The sequence below is a fragment of the Aptenodytes patagonicus genome, chromosome Z (assembly GCF_965638725.1).
Source record: "Aptenodytes patagonicus chromosome Z, bAptPat1.pri.cur, whole genome shotgun sequence".
In the NCBI taxonomy this organism is placed as follows: Eukaryota; Metazoa; Chordata; class Aves; order Sphenisciformes; family Spheniscidae; genus Aptenodytes; species Aptenodytes patagonicus.
Window position 1 is genome coordinate 70,432,616 of NC_134982.1, and position 18,044 is coordinate 70,450,659.

General features: G+C 37.4%; 1 protein-coding gene across 2 annotated transcripts in view; it reads left to right on the forward strand.

Moving 5' to 3' along the window:
- Window positions 1-18,044, forward strand: part of DTWD2 (DTW motif tRNA-uridine aminocarboxypropyltransferase 2) — a 97,995-nt gene that overhangs the window by 24,121 nt on the left and 55,830 nt on the right. Inside the window, exons 2-4 of one of the 2 annotated variants that reach the window (XM_076362669.1) lie at window positions 8,410-8,500; window positions 10,243-10,325; window positions 14,004-14,098. In XM_076362669.1, coding sequence (XP_076218784.1) covers window positions 8,431-8,500; window positions 10,243-10,325; window positions 14,004-14,098 — 248 coding nt within the window. In that variant the 5' untranslated portion in view covers window positions 8,410-8,430. The remainder of the gene's footprint in view (window positions 1-8,409; window positions 8,501-10,242; window positions 10,326-14,003; window positions 14,099-18,044) is intronic. The other variant, XM_076362667.1, reaches the window with a different exon arrangement.

Below are 18,044 nucleotides of genomic sequence, written 5' to 3' on the forward strand. Positions count from 1 at the left end.
CAAGAGAGCAGTAGTTTTCAAATTGATGGAGAAATCTTGATTGAATATGATGGAAAACATAATCAGGATTTTGGTTAGGAGGGTGGTAGCCCATATTGCTGAGGTGCAAAATGGAAAGAAGGGCAAGGGATGTATCTTCTCACCATAGCATGTAGGAGCAGGAGAACTGCTGAGAGCTGGTGCCGAGGGAATCTGAATGCTAGGAAATAGTGCTGTGATCTCTTAGCTGCTCACTAGTAGTGCATGCCTTGTTGGGAGACAGGGAGATGGGTCTGTCTCCCTGTCCTTTCTGAACCTCTTTCTGTACCTCTTCTCTGATGTATCTCTGACCCCGTCCCATTGCCTTCTCCCACTGCTGCATCCCCTGCCCCAAGTAGTTCCAGTAGTAGAATGCTAGGTTGGTTCAAAGACAGTTTTCATCTAAAAATATTGTAGTACTTTTTGGGTGCCTCTGTTGTACATCATGCCTCTTTGTACTGTGACCAGGCTTGCTGTGTTGGTAGTGTCTTGTGGCAAGAAGAACTATGTTGTGTCAATGGTACAACTATCAGAAAAGTCCTCTGGAAACTAACTTGTCAAATACAACACCAACCTGTATTTAATTGGTCACTTCTATGGTCATGTCAGTTTGGAAATTTGTGGTACTGCCTTGGTACAAAATGCTAAACTTAGTCTGGTATATTTTAATGAATTTAAAATGTAGTGCTGCAGTGGCTTTTCCTGGAACTAGATGGAAAAGTTTTGAAACTTTTAACAGAATACATTGCAGGTTTGAATTGATCCAGTCTGATAATGCCCTAAATGTGTGTTTCTAGGAGGATGCTTTTCTGTTTCTGCCTGGCACTTCAGAGCAATGAAAGGAGGAATGTGATATTCGTAGACATTATAAGGAGTCCTGACATTCAGACTCAGTGCCTTTAGCTCATTAACACAGTTCACATTCCCTATGCATCGGAAAATGATCTTCCACAAAATGTGAAGACACCTAATGAATTCATAGCTCTCTCATGGTATAGTGGTAGAGCTTTTGTATGAATTAGAACAAGTATTCCAGATTTCTGATCACTGAGTTAATTTATTCCTGTGTTGAATTTGCTGTCCCTAATTGTGTTGAAAAGGGTACAAAAGCCTTTGTGCCAGATAACTGTAAAATTTCTTTAGTTACCTCTTTACACCTAAAGGCAGTTTGTTTGCAAAGTAGTTGATGCATGTTGGCGGGTAACATGGAAATAAGTTTTTTCCTGTTGTGTGTGATCTTTTCTTTGGATAGAATATCTTTTCTGTGCACATTTTTACAGAGGAGGTTAGCAGAATAGTTAGTCTTGTGCTCTTTAAATGCTTCTAGAGCTGATAAAGAGATTGAGGAGCTGGGGATGAGAGGGAGTATTTGTGTGATTTGTCCAGGAATGCAGGTTGACTAATCAGTAGATATCATCATCAGTTTTGAAAGTTGGGTTTTATTAATTAATATACACATATAATTAATCACCCTTGTAAGTTATAAATTTGAAATTCAAAAGGCACAAATAATTTTCACTATGATTTGTATTAGATGCTTCTCCATTTAAATGTATTGTTTTACTTGGGAAACTGGGACATGTTCCATTAAATTTGCTGGCTACACCATTTAAAAAAAAAAAACAACAAAACAAACCAAAACCATACACCTGTTATTTATTTTTAACTTCTCATGGGAAGCAAAACTTCAGCAATATGCCTCTTTTTTTTTTTTTTGTTTTCCTTTTTTCTTGCCAGGAAACTGGTGCCATACAGGTTACCAAGTGGAAAAGGAAGTGCTTTGTTGGTTGTTCTCAATACTCTCTCCACCTGTGTTTCTGATACTGTGTTTTTAATTTATGTGGCTGTTGACTCTTAATGAAGTTTGTAAGAATTTAACTTTAAATTTTCATGCCTTGTGACCAGTGAGTTCCAAAGTCCTTCGAAAGAGGCTGGAGGAAAGGATGGAAGCTGGAACACGATGGAGTCAGAATGTCTGATTTTTTTCAGGAAACACCGTTAAACTTTGAAATTTTGCTTGAGTAAAGAAAAATTTGTTTTTACTTTGTTCAAAGTAAGCCTAGAAGAAACCTAAACAGTGCTGATGGCTCCTTCAGTTTCTCTGCATTTCATGAGAGCTATAGCACTTCTCAGAAAGATGGCTTTCCAAAACTTACTTTAAAGAGAAATTGAAGGGCTCATAGGCATGTAATCAGAAAACTGAGGCTAAAAAAGGATGAGCTTCTATTGCATTTTACTTCTGATAAGTATTTATTTCTTGATCTTGTCTGTGGGAATCAGTCTTCTGTAGGCTAGTTGATTTGAATGGCTGTGAGGATAGTAGTAGACATTTTAAAAGTACAGTGATGCAAGCAGGAGAGTTAAAACAACAGAATATGATCATGAATTTCATAATTAAATCTGAAGTATGGCAGAGATGATATTTTGTTATTTCTGTGCTCCAGGGTAACTAAGCATGAGACTTAAGGACTACTAGCACTGCAACCATGAGAAATATTTACATGGTAATGTTACACAGCCATCTTGTAGTGCCTTAAAATCGCCCAGCGACATTACCTACAAGCTACATGCTACTGAGAAAATAAGGGCAGCTCATAATAATTGAAGCAGTGGTAATGACTGAATTGGCTCATCCTGTTCAATTTTAAAACAAAAGAAGAGGGAGAACTCCAAGTAATTCCTTCATTTATTATTTCAGTATTATAGTTCACAGTTTCCCTCTTACTCAGTAGTTTGAAAGCATGTGTGAGCTTCAGTTAACAAAGCAGATCAGCAGAGCTTATATATTTGGGACATCAGCTATGGAGCTTCTAGTTGAAATCTGACTCATGCTTATTAGGATCAGAGGATGGGCAAGTCTTCAGAAATCTCCAGTCTGCTGTGTAGACTTAGCTAGAGTGAACTTTAGGCCTGTCTTTAATGTATAGTTCAGCTGGTGACCATGGCAGTTTGGCTCTTCTTGCAGGATCTATGCTTATTATCAGCAGAACTACAGGGAATACCAAATCCTCCTCCTGGCTGCACTGGTCCTGCGTTTGCCAGATGGGCCTCAGCCATGTAGAGGACGAGTAAATCCATTATTTCACTTCTGTTCAGTGCAAGAGAGAGAGGTTTTCATTTAATAGGGATGGTTTCTTTTCTTCCATGAAAGTTGTAGCAATTGCATCAGGTCACATACTGTGTAGCCATAGGGAAAGCAGAAACATAATATACTCAGCAAATTCTTTTTAAGATGGCAGTAAGTCCTGTCAATTACAGAAGGTTACCACAAAGGAGCTGTAAGATTTTGCCCAGAGAAATGCAGAAGTACATACAGACAGATTTTAGAGCTAAAATACAAAAAGTAAAACGTTACAGCTAGGTAATCTCAAGCCACTGCAATTGGCATTGTATACATTCATTTTAAATTGCTCAGAATGACTGAGGATAGAAGAATGGCCATTCTAGAGCATATCAAAGGTCCATTTGCACAGCATGCTGTCACCAGCCATGAACAGATGTAGTAATGTGTGTATACATATATCTAAAGAAGAACGGGTAAGCATATGCTGATACTTCTCTCCTTTCTCCAGTTGCCTTTAGCTCAGGGGACTTTGAGTTGGCTGTGGCTTTGTACCTTCAGTGGCAGTGCTTCCATATCTGATGGATTTTTATTTCGTAATTTTTTCCAGTTTCCCTTGAACCCATGTAAAGATATTGTATCCACAGCATTGGCCAGCAAGGATACTGTGGCCCTTGGCATGAAGAATTACTCCTTGTGTGTGTTTTTGACCTGGCTTCTCCAGCCTTTTTTTATACTCGGAGTGCAAGATGGGGCTAAACCAGAGGTTTATGTAGTGGCATAATAATGTTCCCAGTTTAATTCTTTCATCCTTTCCTAGTAACACTTAACATCTGATCTGCATTTTTGAGAACTGCCAGGCATTAAACTGCTGTTCTCACAGAACTGTTTATCATAAGGTCTTACTCCTGAATGTCATGCCATATTAACCTCAGACCCTGGGGTTTTTCTGTATGTTGGGTTAGGATTGTTTCTTCCTAAGTGCATCATTTTATGTTTATTTATGTTTAACTTAATCCACTCATTCTTTTAAGGTCTTTCTGTAGCTGTAGTGGTTAAGGTGGAGGATGCAAAATGTAATCTTAAAACCATTTTTAATTTGTGTTTGTCCTCTAACATAAAACTAGCAAAAATAACATTTGTTCTCAAATTTTATAAAATGTATGGTCTTGTGCCTTTAAACGTCCAACACAGCTTTGTAAAACTCCTGAATGTTGTTTTAATGCATGTGTGTAATGGACTTGTGTTAGTATAAAACATGTATTAAAACATTAGTATAAAAGAAACATAGAATAACTTTGTGGCTTTTCTCCAGACTTCTCAGGTGGGTTTTGACCTTGAAACCCTTGGTGTTTTGACCTAAACAGTAGAGAAATATAATTTACTTGAAGCAGCTGTTTCTGTTTGGGCAGGCATGTTTCTTTGAAAATACAGAGATTGGGGCCTGACCTTGGCCATATGTGTTGGAACATGAAAATGTTGCCACAAGTGATAGTAGTTTAAAAACATCAGCTTCCTCTTTATTTTAATATTGCAAGCATTGTTTCTAGAACATGTGTTTGGCACACTTAACCTCTTTATATCTTTCCCTAGAAACATCTATAAATGCTGAGCATAAATTGTAACATTGTTATTCTTTGCTTACTCTGGGTTTAAGCCTTGAATTACCTACCTTTAGTTTTCTGAATGTAGGTGTAAGAGTACGCTCATTTGCATTCCCAGAATGCTGCCTGTTTTCAGAAGCCCTTTGGACATGTTGTAACAAGGGCAAAGTTAGTCCTGAAGCAAGTGAGGACATTTATATTTGTAGGAGAATCATACAGAGACTTGGAAAGAGTTTCAGAATTAGCTCACTATTTTCCAGGCTGCTGCATATTCACTTTTAGAGTATCTCTGCCCAGAAACTAGTAATGACACCACAGTCCACTGTCCAGATTCAGTTCTGCTGGGAAAATAGACTAAATGGTTTTCTGAATCTGAACATCATTAATTTAGATGTGAATAATGGAAGGAAAGCTATGAGAAGTCTGTGCATGTGCATGATTGTCTTTTGCATATGGAGCACTTTTGCAAGACACAAAATTTTTTTTTTTTTTTTTTTTTTTTTTTGTCCCACCAATGTGACAGGTTACTTTGTCATAAGTTTTTAAACTAGAAATGCTGTATTGAAAAACACGTAAGAACCCACTGGATAGCTTTGAGCTGTAGTGAAACTGCATACAGGTGAATAATACTGTAAAAATTATCCTCCTTCAAATCCTAATTCCCACCCACAAACCTTTTCCTTAATATTCTGAATGCTACTGTAGTAGTATTGAGAATATCCAGTAATATTCTGAATACTACTAGAGCAGATTGCTACTTTCATTTCCAGAAATGGGAGAAAACTGATGCTCATCATTAAGTAAGTTCCCTGGTGCTGTCCCTACTCTTCTGTAACATCAGCTGTGTATGTAGGGCAAGACTGTAGCAGAATCTTTAAACAAAAGAAAAAGACAAAAAGCCTTTTCTGCTTAGGTGGCCTTTCTCTGAGCAAAGGCAGCTTTTGTGGTGGTGGAACAGAACTTGTCTTGTTCTGCAGTGCTTCCTATCCAACTGATGTAGGCTGGTAATGTCAGTTTCATGTAGGAATAATGTGTTTTTTTTTTTTTTTTTGTCTTGGCACAATAACCATTAGGTACCAAAGTGAAAGTACAGAAATAAGCCTTGTGCCCTCAGGATAGGGTTGTAAAAGTATGTATTCAACATAATTAGGTACCTAATTGGGTGCTTAAAGTTAAGTAATGTATATACATATGTAAATAATTAAATTATATTGGAAAGTATTTTATTTGTCATGGTTTGTGCTCTGCTCCCTACAAATCAAACTACAGGTAGAGTTTATTCTGTAACTATTTGAAAATGCTTGCTTTCTGGGTAATTTCCTTTTTTGGTTAGGGGTTTGGTTGTTTTTTTTTTTTGGCAAGGTTAACAAAGCTTAAAAAACTTCCCGTTAAAAATCCAAGCCAGTGTGGAAAATACAAAAAGCATATGCAAAAGGGAGACTTGAAAATAAGTGAGTTCTATCTAGCCAACTTTGTTACAGTTAAACACCCTGAGGTCAGAAATCACCGGAAACTGTTTCTGTCTGCCTATAAAAGCTAGTGAACAGTGCAGCTCTGTGGATTGAAGTCACCAGCTAACTGTTTTAGAACAGCTCTGTGTAGTAGATTTTCGTGCCTTAATCTCTCCTCAGTAGAAAATGCCATAATGGGGAGAACTTTAACAACTTCTTTTGTTAGTGAAACCAGCCATTTAATAATGGGGAGAAACTAAGGAATCGCACTTAGTACAAAATTGAGTTTCCACTAAATCTGATGATCAAAAAGAGGATGAGCTTCTACTTAACAGTTGGGGCATAGGCAACAAACAGTGTCTGGGGGTATTTGCTGCTTCCAGGTTGTAAACAAAACTGTTTTCGGAAATTTCTGTTTAAATTGGTTACACGTGAAAAAATACTGGAAAAAAGCAGTGGTACAGTGCTGGAGAACTTCTGAAATTAGACCCACCAGACCGGGAAGCGAGGTTGGTTTCAGTTCATTCACCATGAAGGTGCCTGGAATAGCCCACTGAATAGTGAAATTAATGAGGACTTAACTTTAGGCTCAAAGCCTGTCCATTAATACAACAGAATATGCCAAATTTATGCAGGATTAGTGACAGGAAAATGCCAGCACTAGAAGTGCGAAGGAAAGACAGACAGCAGGCCACTGGAACAGTATACCACAAGAGTGTACGAGAATAATTTTCATTTTGTCTTTAGGCTGATTTCTGGGCCATGGGTCTTTTAGTCTAAATATTTTAAAATACTTTTTCCAGTGCTTATTTTGATCAGTACCAATTCCTTCCCTTGCATCAACACTCCCCACACTGCTTTGGATTTAGACTGTTGTTGGGTAACCTTTAACTGTATACCATACGGAGAAGGGAATAGTCTCTGTGTCTCAGTAGTTGGGGCTACAAGTAGGGGGTTTCAGTTAACACAACCTGTCAACTGTTAAAGAGGAGCTTATCTATTGTTATTGCCTTTTTATAATGCCACCATTTACTGGTAAGTACTGATGTTTGACTGGGGAACAGTTATAGTGGCTGTATACTGTAACATTACTTAGTACGCTTGGCTGGGTGCGTGCTCTTGTGGACAAGCAAGTGCAATGTCGGTCAGGCTCACCACGAACTTGATCTGGATCTGTCTTCAGAATTAACTTCTGTAAATTACGTCTACTGCAGTGATTGCTTACTGTCTCTCATGTGTGACCAACATATAAACTGTTACTAATAAAGATTACAAGGAGGATGCAGGTGAAGTTGTGCTCCGAGTCCCTAGCATTCTGCTGAAAATCCTGACTTTATGTTTTTTAAGCTCGGAGAGCTTTGTTTGCAGGGACGGTATGATTTGAAGTGATGAATACTGGTGGTAGCTTCACTGTTAAGGAAATCCATAATTTTTCTGAGTTATGGAATAACATATGCGAGTAGCTATAGTGACTTCTGTGTGTGCGTATGTGTGTAACAACTTCAGTTACTCTATGTGTAACTTTGAGCTTAATTCTTTGCTTCTGTTTATTCTTGATCATTCAGCATATTAGTTTCATGCCAAGCAATATTTAAATTCATTTCTTTAGATACAGTTCTTCTGCTAGTCATTTTAACAGCTACATGCAGTACACCAAAGAATTTGAAATAATTTTTGTTTTCTTTTTTCAGACTTAAATTAGAAGTTCCTGGTAAAGATTTTTTGTTTTCATACTACATGTCTACTACATATTTCAGCATAGGTGGAATTACAAAAAATGAACCCAATCATAAATATACCATGTCTGGGGTTTCGTGTGTGTATACTTCTAAAATTTTCTATTGTAATTAATCTATTATAAATATTATATCAATTATAAATATGATATATTCTATTATAATATTTTTTCAAATTGTTGAAACACTAACTTGGTATGAAAAGCAGTAACAGACTTCTCTGATTGGGGTATGGATACTAGTAAGTTGCTCCTCTTGAAGATGATGAAAGGATTTTTAGAGTGCTTTAATCCTAACCAGACCACAGAAGGGGTCTGAACACTGTTCTCAAAACTCTATTTCAATGAAAACCTTGCTGCTTTATTTTTAGAAACAGAAGGAGTTTCAAACAGAAAATTACATCAGGTTTAATACACTGTGTCATCAGGGAAAGTTATTAGTGTGCCTCTTGGGATGTGCTATTTGTGCAATGTATTTATGCCATCTTTCATAAATTGCTGATTACTTTTATTGTTCTCTCACTCCCTTCTGTCATATAGCCGTCCTCAGAAGGTGTGTTTATGTCCATTCCTGCCAATACATCCGCTAAAGGTCTCCACCTGCTTGTATATAATTCAGCATCCAGCAGAGGTGAGTAAGGCTGTGGTAATTGTTGGAGTTCAGCTAGAATCTTAATGCAGCAAATGGTAGGCAAGAGGAAACAGCTATGCTGTTAACATCATGTAATGATTTTTCCTTTTAAACTTGATGATTGAAATGCCAGTTCACCTGAGTTATTGTATGTGTTATTCAGTTCTTTTGAATTATTTTATCTTCTGAAATCACACCTCACTTCTGCAACTTCCATGCACGCGAGACATCTTTTCTTATCTGAGTAGTCCTGCTAGAATCTGAAGTCTACTTGCCTCGGTACAAATTACAAGCATTAATCTTGACATGGTGTCTCACAGAGGTGCTCAGAGTTGGTCAAGGGAGGAATGTGTTTTGATTATAGCATCTTTTATTGATGTTAGTGTTCTGTTAAAAATATGAATTAAGCAATTCATCTTAGTGATGACCTTAGCTGTTTAGCCAGTGAAAAACTATAGTTTAGCTTCAGAACAGTATGTTTTAGTTTACCTAACGGGAGAATTTATGTTGATGTTTTCTTGTCTGTTAACAATGCAGTATGGTGGTGGATCATAAGGGTTTTAGAAGTTGGATTGCAGTTACACAGATCTGGATAGATGGTGGGTCTACAAAGTAGACTGTGAAGTTCAGAAACCTGTACTCTTCTGGTCCAGCTGTTTACTTAGCATTATACAGTAGCTCATCAGCACACGGAGAGTCTTTGCCTGAGGGAACTTAAGCAGAATGTAAAAGAGCAAGTTAAGAGATAAGTGTTCTTTCACAGAGAAACAAAACAGAAGCCATGACGTATTTGGTCCCTAAATGGGAAAGCTGTGATTTTTAATTGGCTACTTATAAGAAGAATACTGTTTTGTGTTACTTCTTATTTCAAAAGTACTTAAGTATATGCTTAAGTCACTTGCTGGAAAAAAGAGCTTTAGAAATGTGCCAGAGAACTTTGAACTGGCATTTGAATTGTGTTGAATTTCTTATTTATGGTGGAAGTTATTAGAAAAACTTTGCAGATTCTTTTTAGATTTCATACACCATTCCTGTGTCCTTCTGAAAGGCTATCTACACTTTTTATTAACCAGCAATCACAACAACTGTCTGTTACAATGGGATGCAACTTTACCATTAGTGTATGCTACATAATGATAATTCACATGATAAACTAGTATTGGAAGACCACTGTATTTGAAGACAATCCATCTGAGAGGAAAAATTTAACTGTCTGACCATACGAGGACACTTGGCTTATCAGAGATAAATCCAAACAAATGGTGGGAAGCTAAGAATATCTTACAATGATCTTTGAAAGTGTTTGTCTTAGATGATCACAGGTGATGCTTTTGACTCTAGAACAGCAGAGGCATGCCTCACAAAAGATACCTTTGCTGTAGCTGCTCATACTCAAAACACAATCAGTCTTGAAGGCAGATAAGCCTTCTGGACTGTATCTGATCCTTCAGTCTGCCATTTCATTACAGATACATTCTTAAGAGTCCGTTTCAAAAATATCTCATTAAACTAACCAGATAGTGAATGTCTTTCCCCTACTGCACATCAGTGCCAACTGTATCCTCCATGTGCTTCGTTATTTATTGGCTTTGGAAGTCCGCAGTGCAGCTAACTAAGCTACCAACTATGGTCAAATGATGCTATTGAGACTTGTATTCAGGCGAGGTAGTAATGTAGGAAGTCAGGAGCAGCATTTCCTGTGCTCTGATTAATGTGACTGTGTCTCCACATTCTTACTATAGAGGCCATGCTGCCAGATAGACTTCTGCAGGTATCAGGTACTGTGAGAGAGAGGAATCACTTATTGCAAAGCAGTGGATCCCAGGTGAGGAATCCTACCATCTAGCTTCCATTTTGCATAATAGGTCCATGAATTAATTAGATTTTTATTTGTGAAGGAATTTGAAGAGAATTCAGCATTCCATGTCAAGGGGTAAACACTTGTTTTCTGAATAGGGTTGGTGTACCATTGTTCATAATGAGAGTAATTTAAAAATTAAGTATATAGAAACCCAGTATCCCAAACCCAGCATCAGGACTAGTGGAAAGGTGAAGGAGTTATTTGCCTAGCCTAATTTCTTTTTCTTCTTTGCATATATATATATATATATATGTATATAAAAGTAAATAACATAATTCTGTCATTTTTCCATTCTTGTGCCTACTGTTATGAACCTTATGTCAGGTCAGTGGCATAGCTAGGTGTATAAACCCCTGTACACGTTTGTCTTACCTTTGCCTTTTATCATCCTTGGAGTGATCTCCAGCAGAATGTAGGCCATTATATACTTTTTCAAAACCTGAGTGATAGGTATAGCTCAGGGCAGAACCCTTAAAGCATTGCAGAGGCTATCTGTTTATGTTGTTCTGCTTCCCTGCCTTCTTTCTTTCTGTAAGTGTAAGATTTCTCAATGTTAAGCATCTGAGAAGAAAACATAAGATTGTGTATATTTAATTAATTTATATATTGATCTAATGCCAGTAATTAGCTTTGACTTGCTCATTATAATACTTCTTCTGTACAGTATTCCTTATTGAACAGTAAGAATCAAATATAAGGGGAAAATTTTTGCTAATTGTCCTAACAATTCATAAACAAAAATGGAGGAAATATATATCTGCTGGTTTTAATAAATATTTTTATTAGTTAGAACTGTCCTGTTCATTGTAGATGGATAATGCTATGCTAACCAAAGTACCACTAATTCCCAGAAAAGAAAAAAAACAAATGCGAAAGTAACTTGTATTGGGTCTGGCTGGGATGGATTTAACTTTCCCTATAGCAGCCTTCATAGTGCTGTGCTTTGTATTTGTGGCTAGAACAATGTTAATAACACACCAGTGTTTGGGCTACTGCTGAGTGGTGCTCACACAGCACCAGGGCTGTCCCTCCAACCCCTGCCTCTAATAGCCAGTAGCCTGGAGGTGGGCAAGAGATTGGGAGGGGGCATAGACAGAACAGCTGACCCAAGCTTACCAAAGGGGTATTCCGTACCGTATAATGCAATAAAAGCTGGGGAGGGGAGGTGGCATTTGTTATTAAGGTGTTTGTCTTCTGGAGCAACTGCTACACGTGCTGAGGCCCTGCTTGCCAGGAAGTGGCTGTACATTGCCTGCTGATGGGAAGTAGAGAATAGAATCTGTTTTCCTTTACTTCTGCACACAGCCTTTTGCTTTTCTTTATTAAACTGCCTTTATCTCGACCCACGAGTTCATTTTCATCTTATTTTCTCCCCCCCATCCTGCTGAGGAGGGGGAGTGATGGAGCGGCTTGGTGGACACCTGGAGGCCAACCAAGGTCAACCCACCACCTAAGTCCTCCAATCCTATTTCTGTTTATGTACTTCAATGGTCAAATAATGAATAAACAAAGAGTTGCAAATCACTATTAGAACACTGAGAAGAACAAAGGAGAGAGTAACTTCTCACTTTGGAACCAGTAAATGGAAAATAGCTGCTATGATAACAAATAGGTTATATATAGTCTAGTTAAATACAAATGGTTTTTAATGAAGAAAATTATAAACAAATGAAACCTTTTTTAATGTTAGTTTGACTTAGCTGTTCTTAAGCTTCTGTTCTCAAATAATTCCTTTCAGCTTTGAATTTTTATGTTTTATCTTCCTGTAAACATGGATTGTTTTTTATATTGGAAAATTCCATTTTCCCTGTTGGTAACAGAATGTATTTATTTGATATGAAAGGTAATTCTGAAGTAATGATATGACATTGGAGGGAACAGTTGAATGACTTTCCCTTGACTGATGATAGCTCTTTTGGTTTTGCTTATCAGAGACAAATAATTGATATTCTTCCAGTTCCTTTATTGCCACTTCTTACATTCTTATGAAGAAGGGAGTCCTCTGACTATTGAATTGGAGTGTTATTTAATTATGATGAAATAAAGAGAAATAATACTGTACCACCACTGATAGCTTATTCCGCTTTGCTGAGATAGAAGAAATCAATGGTAGTCTGAAGGATATTTCTCCCTCCCCTTGCTAGCACTTCACTCCCCAGGTACTTTGATCTTCATCTATCCCTAGGAGACATCATGCTGCTGCTGCCGTGCAAAGTGGTGGTGGATGTAGCAGGACAACTTATTCTTTCAACTCCATGATGTTTTATTTATAGAGGATCAGTAGATATGGATCAGAAAAAGCAAAATTAATAAAGGTTTTAGGCAACAGTGATAAAAGTCTTCACAGAACTAATTTAACAGCAGTTTGGTAGCAAGACAATGTGAGAGCCGCACGCAGCTGCACATTGATACTTGTGGAAGGTAACAGCCTCCCAGAGAGAACTGAGAGAGCTAATCAAGGCCTTACATGTTCACAAATACTGAATTGTTGATATACGGCTTACAAATCAAAAGACGGACCAAAACCCCCCTGGGTTTTCATTAATTAATCCTGCGGTTTAGGGACTGATCTTTGGATTTTCATTGTCTGAATCGTAAGACATTCAGGTTGAGAATTTGTAAGAACTCATTTCTTACCGGGTTTAGGGCTTTTGTAATCCTCGCCTGACCTCTAGTGTCTTGCCTCCTGCTAGATTCAGCTAATAACCTTCCTTTGTTCCTCTTGTGATAAATAAATAAACTGAAACTTTCATTCAGATTTCGGTGTTGGCTTGCTGTCATCATTAAATGCAAGATAAACCTATGCTCCCTCTTCCTTGATGGGAAAACAAAAATTGACATCCTAAATATTCAAGCTCAGTTTGCAATACTTGTCTAGACAAAAACTAGTGTGTTCCCAGCTGTGTTAAATAAAGGACAGAAACAAATTGCTGTGTTTAGTAAGTAGATGGTTTGCTTCCGCTGGCAGTACTTCCCTCTTCCTCCACTTTCTGAAGCCCTGCTCCAACACGGCTCTCTAATGCTCTTTGAGATCTGAAGAGCCCCTGCTCCCCACCCAGGCATGGCAGTCACCTTCCTCATCTGTGGCACAAAGATGTAGGCAGATGCCTCGTCAACAAAGCCTGGATGGCACGAGACAGTACTCATGGCAGTGTTGGTGCCATTGTCCTGGTTACTGTAAAGTGGCAGCAGAGTGGAGATGTTTGTATTTCACACTGTCTGTTCTGATACACCCAGTGCTTTTATTTTTAGCACCTGTTTGTGGAAATCAAGCCCTCCCCTCATTTTCCAATATAGAGACGTTAGCTCCCCAACCTATTATGTTAATGCTAATGCTGGTTTTTGCCTACTGTTTATTATTCTGTGAAGTTTCATCATTGTTTTTGATACTGATAGCCTACTTCAAATTTATGCTGATAACCACAGGTTAGTTAAAACTAAGTTTTATACTGTCAATCAAAACAATATGATTTGAATGCATTAAAATTGGGTATTTTTTCTTGTAGATCTTTTTTTTTCTGTTATCTGGTAAGATTTTTTTCTGTGTCTATAGTCAACAGAACTTGAAAATAAATGGAAACATTAGCAATTCATAGAAGCCCTTCTTGATTTTTATTAAAAAGTAACTTTTCTTGTTTACAGGAAAGTCGAGTATTAAGGACGGTACCTTTGCTAGCAGCTTGTCTCCCTCCAGACAAATGTAAAATTTTGGTGGGTCGACGTTTTAGTGAAGACAGGTGAGTGGGATTGCCTATGCATTTTTTGTCCTCTGTAAATTATGGAGATATTTTTTTCAGTGTCTTTATTAGTAGTCAACGGTCTTAATTTTTTTTTCAAGTGTGGATATTCACTTTTGAGATAAGTTTCTGATTTCCAGCAAAGATAAATTATGTATAATAGTCAGAAACACTTGATATGTCTTCTTCTAGGTTGTAGCTTTCACTGTCTCAGTTTTGTGCTCTTGGAAAGTTCAGGTGGTTACTCTGCAACTCTTAGCTTTTTGCAGTTCTATTCTTATCTGGTACTAGGTTTGTCTTGCTATTCTCTATGGTTCTTTTCGTATTTGCTTTGTCTGACAAACCATTTGGTGTTACTGAAATACAAGTAATAGTTTTTACTCGAGTGTGGGAGATTGTACTTGAGAAGGGAGTCCAGTGGTGAAAAACTCCTAGGAATGTATTTTTTCAAATCCTTTCCTCTTTCTCTTAAAATTAATTATAAGAAAGCATAGCTTTCAGATTTTTTTTAATCTTTTTTTTATTATTCTGAGATCTTGGACAATATTGGTCTCCCACGTAATGTCTTTAATCTTCATTAGATGAAGCTAAGTCTTAGAAACCAGTTCTTGGTACAAATGCCAATGAAATTTTACTACATACATTTTCAATAAAAGTAAATAAAAATCATGAATACTGATCAAGGAAATTAATTCTAAAGTTAAGTTTAATCTTTGGATAAAACTTTTTGTAGAGTTCAGTGAACAAAAATGTCGGAAGGTGATTCAGAATGGTGCTCCCACACCTTTGTGCTGCCTGTGTAGTAACTAGAGCACATTAGAAATACATTGCCTTTCTGTTAGTCTTCTATGATAATAACTATAATAACTATCTAAGAAGTTCCAGGCTACAGGGAAATTGTACTGTCTTCCCATTAAACCTGAAAATGAAGCAACTTTTCATACTGATGGGCACAGGGTGGAACACTATCAATATGGTCTGCTTCTAATAAATCTCCTTAGAATTTTTTTTTGAAGTGATGATGACAGTATTAAAGCTTCTTCAAGTTTGAATCCAGAGATATTTCTCTAACCTAAAGGATCCTCTTTAGGTCAAAACCAGTTGTGGAACATCTCAGCCTCAAAATAGTTTAAATAGATCCATAATTACCTAGTTCCTATGAGATTTTTTGCCATAAAACACACTGAGGTCATGAAAGAAATGAAAGTTTTCCTTGGGTTAATATGAATTTTGGCGATCTGGCTTGCCCAGATGCAGGGCTAAAAGTAATTAGGTACTAGTCATGGCCCCACTCTTAAGTATCTGCAGTATGCCTGCTTTGTACTGTGGATGTAAGTGAGACTGCAGAAATCGGGAGTACTGAGTCATGGAGTTCATTCCCACTTTTCTGGAAGGAGAAAGGATGAGAAGGGGAGAAAAGTTATTTCCCAGCTTTGCAATGTGTTATTTCTACGTAATTTTTTTTCTTAGCTATATATGCATTCTGCCAATGTTTTAATCCATATTCCTTATTTGTAACTAGCACTCGCTACTTGAATAGCTTGTTAGAGGATCATATCGGTGTTATTTTGGACTTCTAGCATCCTTTCAGGCCGTAAACTGGGTAGATGTGTTTAGAGAGCTCACATGAATCACCTGGAATGACTTAAGTTCCTTCTCTGTTGTGGTACATTCTAGGAACAGGCATCTGCAGACAGGGGTAGAAACATCTTGGTGTTTACCGTGAATGGGGAGGGCTGTACTGGTCCCTGCCCTCCTCTTAGGCTGAAATTCTGTACTAATGGGACTTTTAAAGCCTCACAAATTCCAGTGGTTCAGCTCATGTTTTATGGCATATTAAACTAAACAGGGCCTGTTTTTTTTTCTGGTTTTCTTAAAAGCCATGCTGTCTGTCAGCAATTTGATAGCTGCTGTACAAGCAACTTAATCAACCTTGCCCCGTGTCGGGGGAAGGCTTCTGTCTTTAAAGAAAAAAGTTATTAAAGAGTGCTTGCTGATACATTTTATAAGTATCATTGTTTTGAAGCACATTAAGGCCATACCTTGGCTTTTTTTGATGTTGTGTGATATTATTTACGTCCTTTGCAGCTTCCACCAGAAGCGTATGATTTGGAAGGGAATAGAAACAGTATAACTCTAAATCTGTGCTTGCACTGATCTTGCATGTGAATGCAGATGGAGGGGTAATGTGGTGCTCACATTCTTTTTCTGCATACTTATAGAAGCCCTACCATGCAGCAGCCCTGAGAAAGTAATGTCCTTGATGGTTGCCCATACATTTGTAAGTTATCAGAATAGAACGGTAGTGGGCATATTTGTATTATCACAGGATGCAGCAGCTCTTGGCAACAGCTCTGAAAACAGAACAATTCAAGGTAGCCTTTGGGAGCATAAATAATTGTCATTATGGATTTGAGTGAAAATTAAGCCATACACAGCAGCTGATTTTTTTTTAAAGTCTCCATCACAACAGCTCTAACAGTGGCATATCAACCAGCAAACTGACAGTTGTTAATCTCTAGCTGTCAGAAGAGGTCTGGTTTCAGGTGAGAATGAACATACCGTCTGAGCTGGGTAGCTCTTTCAGTCTTCAGTGCCCCTCTCTTGAAGGGGAAGGCAAGTTTGTTACCCAAATGTATGTAGGTTATTTTTCCTCATTTGTCCTAGTGCTACAAAATTATATTTTTTCTATGCTTTGTAATCAGCATCTAAAGCTAATGAGGAGCACAGAGGGATTTCGTAAGGAACTCCGTGTAGAACTGGGTACTACAGAGTAACTGGGATAATTTGAAAGCTTAACGTTTAGGAGACTGATGTTCATGACAGTAAGACTGATTGACCTATATTGCAGAAAAGTTAAAGAACCAACTTTTGGAAGTTTTTCCAGAAGTAAACAGCTAATCAAAGCTTTTTGAAGTTGATATCTTCAACATACAAGTGACATAGTAACGGTAAAGATGAGAAGTGATTAATCCAATTGTTTTTAAGTGCTAATTTGTGATTTTTCCCAGTCTTGTCCATTCTTCCTGCAATCTGACATTTTAATTCTACTGAAAGTATTTAATGCTTGCATGATGACTTGACTTCTCAGATGGCATTTCTGAATTAAAAGACCAGTTCTGTTGGCTATCTTTGTTTTTTTTTTCCCCAAGTACTCAAAGACTTTAACTTCTGACCTTTTTTGCATTGATTATATTCTTGTCAGATATTAGGGTTAATCTTTGATGTACTAAAATGATTAAGCTAAAAGTGAACAGTTTGGCATGAGTACTTACTGAATGGTGGTATTGTAAAAATAGCACTTTTGTGAGTTGTTAATATTTTCTGTTCAGTTTTTTTTATAGATTTACAATGAACCCAGTATCATAGTAGTATGGCGGGTGGGGTTAGCATCACTGCCAGACTGGAGATTGAATTTTATGTAACAGCATAAAATACTTCTTTGTGTGTCTGACATACCTTATTAGTACAGATGCTGAGCCTGTTAAATATAGGCACCTTTTAGACATCGGCTAGAACGACAGCATAAGCAAGCAGAGGGCTCAAATCACTTGTACTGAAATTTTCAAAACTTTTATGCAAAGCAAGCTTCCTTACTTGCATGAGGTCAGGCTGATTCCATGGTAACTGGAGTCTTCACTTCTGACTCACTTCTGACTTCATGAAGTGACCACATACTATGTAGTGGACACTGAAAAATTGACAGTAAGGATTAGCCAGACCTACCAAAACAGTGTGGTAGGACTGGTTAATTTCTAAATTGGCAGTAGTTGCAGTTATTTCTATTCATTTCTGTTATAATGCTATTTAACACACATTAAAATGTTTTTGTGGTGTTGATGCTGCAAAACACAGGAGTATATAGAATGATTATAACAATGACAAAATATGTTTTGCCAATAAATTTGACTAGAGACTCTTCTAACAGCCTGTACCTTAGACTTTT